Raw genomic sequence first — 5,345 nt, 5'->3', positions numbered from 1 at the left:
CCCAAAAAAAGAAAACCTAAGAGCAACTCCAATGGGGCCACCCATTTCGTCTGTTCGGGTCATCCGGACAAGAAAGTTGGCCCAACGGGGCGATCCAAACGGACACATCGTCCGCCTGCTGTTCGTTTCATGTCCATTCCGACCCAAAACCGGGCGCAAAAATGGGCCACAAATGCGTCCGCGGCAGCGAGCAAAAAAACACCCCTACCCTTTTGCTTTGGTACACCAAGAAGACAACCAGCCAATCCTCCCGTTGAGCAGGCGCGCACGTAGTGCGAACTAGTAGTAGTAATCCAAAAAAGATCCCATTTTTATTTTCTTTTCACCACCACCAACAACTGTTGATTGATTTGGTCCTCTCCTATCCATCCATCCATCCCGTCCCGTGCTAGTATACAAAATTGATTTGATCGATCGCCCCATCCATCATTTTCCGTTTCTGCTTTTAATCCTCTGACCAAATCACCCACCGACCGCTTCCTCCCCCGTCCCCTCCCCCATCCCATCACCGCAATGCCGTGCTCGCCTTCAATGGAGGTCGCGAGCGCGTCACGGTCGATCCTGTGATCCGCCGCGTCGGCCACTCCACCCGCGTCTGCTGCGGCCGAATCGAGCCTGCTCACGGCGGCGGAGCGGGGCGAGGTCCGGTGCCGGTCCGGTCCGGGGTGCCGCGAGCGGGAGAGCGGGAGCAGAGTGTCCCGCTGGCCGGCGGTAGCGGAGCCCGGCCTCGGTTGAGCTCGTGGAGCCGGGATTGGGGTTGGGATTCCATCGGCGGTGGCCAATCCCAACAGATCCAGGTGGTGGTGGCGGCTCGGTCCCCTTCCTTCTTGCAGCTGCTGGAGCTAGCTAGCCAGGTACTACCCTTCTTCTTCTCTGTTACTCCCATACTTCACGAGTAGTCTTTTATTGCTACCAAAAAATTCAAAATTTGTCTCAGATATGTCATATGTGAAGAGATAGTTATTGCTGAGTTTACATTAGTTAGAGAAAACCGTGCCAATCTTGTTTGCCGAGAGAACCTGCTGAATCAATAACTTTGGAAGACATTGAACCGGCCAAGTCTTGGCCGAATAGCATAGCATAACTTTGGCAGATGGGATTTCTTTACTGTTTACATTTTCTACGTTTTGGGATTTGATTGTTGTGCGTGCCAGGAATGGCGACTAAGGAACGAACTCAGGTTTTGTTTTCTGGAATTGTTGCAGGGGTCGACGACGAGAAGGGGAACCAATACAAAACAGGAAGCCTTCATTTGATGGTAGATTGATATTGATATTGATAACGTTGCATATATATCGGTATCACGTTAGACTTCTGGACAAGAATATGTTTGGGATCCAACCCAGGGATGTGTCAGACGACGATTTCAACCCGAGGAGGAGGAGGTGGTCGTTGTGGACCACGCCACCACCTGCAGCATCCATGCCCACCACTAGCCACACTGGCAGGTACACCACGCCCCGGAAGGGCCATGCCAACGCCTACCACATGTCGGTCAAGTTTGAAGATCTCTGCGGCTTCATGGTGGAGGGCAATGTGGATGATGTCAACGTGCTCAACGAGGTGAGGGAGAGGATAAGGGAGCAAGGGAGGGTGTGGTGGGCGCTGGAGGCAAGCAAGGGCGCAAACTGGTACCTCCAGCCCAGGATCTCCTCCAACGGTGGCCAGGGTGTGATTAGTGTCACGTCTCTCAAGCTATCAGTGCTCACAAATACGGTGACATTGAGGAGGCTGATCAGGAAGGGGGTGCCGCCAGCGCTGAGGCCCAAGGTATGGCTGTCGGTGTCAGGTGCAGCCAAGAAACGGTCGACAGTGCCTGAGACGTACTATGACGAGCTGATCAGGGCCACGGAGGGGAAAACCACGCCAGCCACTCGCCAAATCGACCATGTAAGTACATACCTTTTCCGCATACCAGGAGCAAATTAAGAGTACATGTATCTTTTTCTAGAGAATAAGTGTATGCCTTGTTTAAATTATTAATGAGCAACATCCTGGAAGCAAGCATCAGATGGTTTCATCCATATGAATAATTGGTTTTCATATGCTTCATTGGTTTGAGGGTGTTTCAATCAGCATTCTCCTATTCATTCTTCTATCAGATTGTTGTCCTCACTTATCAGCACATACCGGGCTTTATGTACACTAGTTCAGTGAATCTGTGAAGTAAAAATGAAATGCTTTGCATTTCAGGATCTCCCTCGAACCTTCCCTTGCCATCCCTGGTTGAACAGCGAGGAAGGCCAGGCATCTCTTCGACGTGTACTTGTTGGGTATTCATTCCGTGATTCAGAAGTTGGATATTGCCAGGTAGCCGCAGTGCCAGGTTCTTGTTCATTAACTGTAATTTGTCTCACATAGCACCTCCTAACAGCATGTACTACAACAGGGTTTAAATTATGTAGCTGCTCTGTTATTACTCGTTATGAAGACAGAGGAAGATGCATTTTGGATGCTTGCTGTACTCTTGGAAAATGTTCTTGTCAGTGATTGTTATACCGATACTCTTTCTGGATGCCATGTTGAGCAGAGAGTATTCAAAGATCTTCTAGCTAAAAAATGCCCCAGGTATTTCATTTTTTGCCTTCAGCATTTATGCTATCATTCCTCACTGACAATGCTATGGTTGTTAATTATATCGGATTTTTCCAAATGGTACAGGATTGCTGCTCATCTTGAAGCAATGGGGTTTGATGTTTCACTTGTTGCCACAGAATGGTTTTTATGCCTCTTCTCCAAAACATTGCCATCCGAGGTTAGTCAAGAGTTTACTTGTTATCAATGTTTATCTCTTTCGTCAATAATCTGTACAGAATTCACTGTAAAACCATTTCACATTTACCATTCTTTTTTTGTGAACAGACAACCCTCCGTGTGTGGGATGTGTTATTCAACGAAGGAGCAAAGGTCTTGTTCCATGTCGCCCTAGCAATTTTCAAGGTGTGCACTCAGGAAATCTCCTCTTTGCATGTTTTCTCGAAATGTTTGGATTTCTTCTGCTTGTTTGGCATTACTTTGTTATCACTTTTCACAAATTCTTGAATATCGGCAGATGAGAGAAGACGATCTTCTACGCATCCTACATATTGGTGATGTAATTGATGTTCTGCAAACCACTGCCCATCACCTATACGAGCCAGATGAGCTGCTCACGGTAAATATTTGCCCTTTTGTACCCACAGTTACAGTGAAGTAGTCAGGATGATGCACAATGTTATAAGTGTACTGAGCTGCAACACCAAGAAATTACAGTAAACTGAAAGTCACCCGTAATTTGGAGTAGTTTGCATGCTTCAAAGCATTTAATTGCCAATATTGGAATCTGACTTATCCATTGCATGCTTCAAAGCATTTAATTGCCAATATTGGAATCTGACTTATCCATGTTTACCATTTTCTTTCCTAGTTTGCTTTCGATAAGATTGGCTCCATGACAACGAACACAATCACAAAAGAAAGGAAACGGCACGAGACGGTGGTCATGGCGGAGCTCGACCAAAGAACCAGACGGCTGGGGTCGCTCAAGATGGATGCATGATGCAGAAAAAACATGTTGAGAGGCTTAGCTGAAGCCCTGTTTGTTTTGAAGAAATGTGAGGCGACGCTGTGAGTTTGCACTCAATTCCTGGTCAGACTGGATTCTGCGGTGAGTAAAAAAATCGCTTGTGGTCCGCTGAAAACAGAAATGTACTATGGGAAGTTGCCAAAACTGCAAATGTGGGTTTGTTTTTGGGACCTTCATATTGTGTGTTTCTGTGCGTGTGCACGATGCCGGTGGGATCAGGTTCTGCGGCTGGTTGAAACCTGTACGAATCCGATGCTTTTCGGCAGCGCTCATGGATTTGCTTGATTTGTAGTCCCGGTTTGTTGTATGTGTGAAATGGAGCCAAAAAACATCTTCTGTTTTTACTAATAACTTGTTTTTGCTCATGGCATTTGCTTCTTGTTTTTACTGTTGAGAAAGCTAGATTGTGAAGGTGTCCAAATTCTCAGTGCTCATGGCACCAAATTGGTTTTATCTGTTTGCTGAAGCGTGTCCATGTTTTTGCTGTTAATCAAGAAACCTTGAAGTACAGTAGCATTTCAATGGTTCAAAATATGAAAAAAAAACATTTGCAAATATCTTATATATAATCCTAACACTAAATAAACTAGTTTTATTAACTATTTACTAAATAAACTAGTTTTATTAACTATTTACTAAATAAACTAGTTGTATTAACTACTTATTAAATAAACTAGTTCTATTAAGCACTTACTATAAATAAACTAGTTATATTAATCACTTACTAAATAAACTATTTTTATTAAACACTTGCTAAAAATTCTACTATCCTAGTTCTACCCTAATTTTTCTTACTTCTATTTTGTTCAAAACACCTACGATTTGCAAGAACAGAGACAAGGGAGGGAGGGAGGAGAGAGGAGGGGGAGGGGCCGGCCGGAGGAGGAGGGGGAGGGGCCGGCCGAAGGAGGAGGAGGGAGGGGCGGTGGGAGGAGGCGGAAGGAGGGGCGGTGGGAGGAGGGAGGAGGGCACGATGGGAGGAGGAGGGACGGAAGGAGGGAGTACCTCGGTGGCGGACGAGCGGCGGCGGCGGCGGCGGCGGCGGACAAACGGCGACTGCGGCGGCGACGGACGACGACGGTTATCGGCGCGGGCGAGAGTGATTGAGAGGGGGAGAGTGAGTGAGAGAGATTGAGGGTCGGCCGCGCGTGTGGGGATAAGGTAGTGTTAGTAGTAGCGTGGGTAGGAAAACGGGCGCAAGCTAATGAGAATAGCAGTAGCGCTTTGCTACTAAAAGCGCTACTGCTAAGTTTAACTGTCAATACAAAAATACAGAAAAATTCACTACAGGTCCATTTACTTGTGCTGACGTTAGCTTTAGTCCCTGTGATTACAAATATCCATAATACAGTCACCAAACTTGCTTTAGGGGTCACATATGGTCCATTCTACGCCTTGCTCTACGTATTCGTTGATGTGCCACTTGTCCAGTCACCCACTTGGCCACTTGACTGCCACGTCATCTTACCCGCCTCAATACGCCGGGAACCAAGGTTTTTTTTGCAAAATCGCCACAAATAAGAGCATCTTCAACAGCCGCGCCAAACTAGCGCCGCGCCGCAAAAGTGGGCGTTTTAGCGCGCGCGCAACCGGTATTGTTGCTCCAGCGGGCGCGCAAAAACAGCGCGCGCGGCATATGTAGTTCAGCGCGCTGGCCGAAACGCAATCGCGCGCCGCTTATTTGCTGCGCCCGCTCCCGCGCGCTGGACTCTCACACGCTCGCTCTCCCACTTCCACCCCCATCCAGCCGAGCCGCCGCCGCCGCCCGCGCCCCTCGGCG

The 5,345-nt window shown here is 47.7% G+C and overlaps 1 protein-coding gene across 1 annotated transcript; it reads left to right on the top strand.

Annotated features, from left to right (window-relative positions):
- The first annotated feature begins 321 nt into the window (after positions 1-321).
- Positions 322-3,935, top strand: LOC119316338 (growth hormone-regulated TBC protein 1-like). Its single transcript, XM_037590656.1, has 8 exons — positions 322-854; positions 1,206-1,890; positions 2,194-2,310; positions 2,390-2,568; positions 2,662-2,755; positions 2,863-2,940; positions 3,053-3,154; positions 3,407-3,935. Exons 2-8 carry the CDS (start codon positions 1,327-1,329, stop codon positions 3,536-3,538), a joined length of 1,266 nt encoding a protein of 421 aa, XP_037446553.1. The 5' UTR covers positions 322-854; positions 1,206-1,326; the 3' UTR covers positions 3,539-3,935.
- Positions 3,936-5,345: the final 1,410 nt, after the last annotated feature.

This window comes from Triticum dicoccoides, chromosome 1B (assembly GCF_002162155.2).
Source record: "Triticum dicoccoides isolate Atlit2015 ecotype Zavitan chromosome 1B, WEW_v2.0, whole genome shotgun sequence".
In the NCBI taxonomy this organism is placed as follows: Eukaryota; Viridiplantae; Streptophyta; class Magnoliopsida; order Poales; family Poaceae; genus Triticum; species Triticum dicoccoides.
The sequence above is the reverse complement of the archived record's forward strand: the minus strand, read 5'-3'. Positions and strand labels throughout refer to the sequence as shown.

Coding starts and splice junctions, on each gene's coding strand:
- LOC119316338 (XM_037590656.1), top strand. CDS start 1,327: ATGTTTGGGATCCAACCCAGGGATGTGTCAGACGACGATTTCAACCCG. Junction 1,891..2,193: donor CCACTCGCCAAATCGACCAT/GTAAGTACATAC, acceptor TTTGCATTTCAG/GATCTCCCTCGAACCTTCCC. Junction 2,311..2,389: donor CAGAAGTTGGATATTGCCAG/GTAGCCGCAGTG, acceptor GTACTACAACAG/GGTTTAAATTATGTAGCTGC.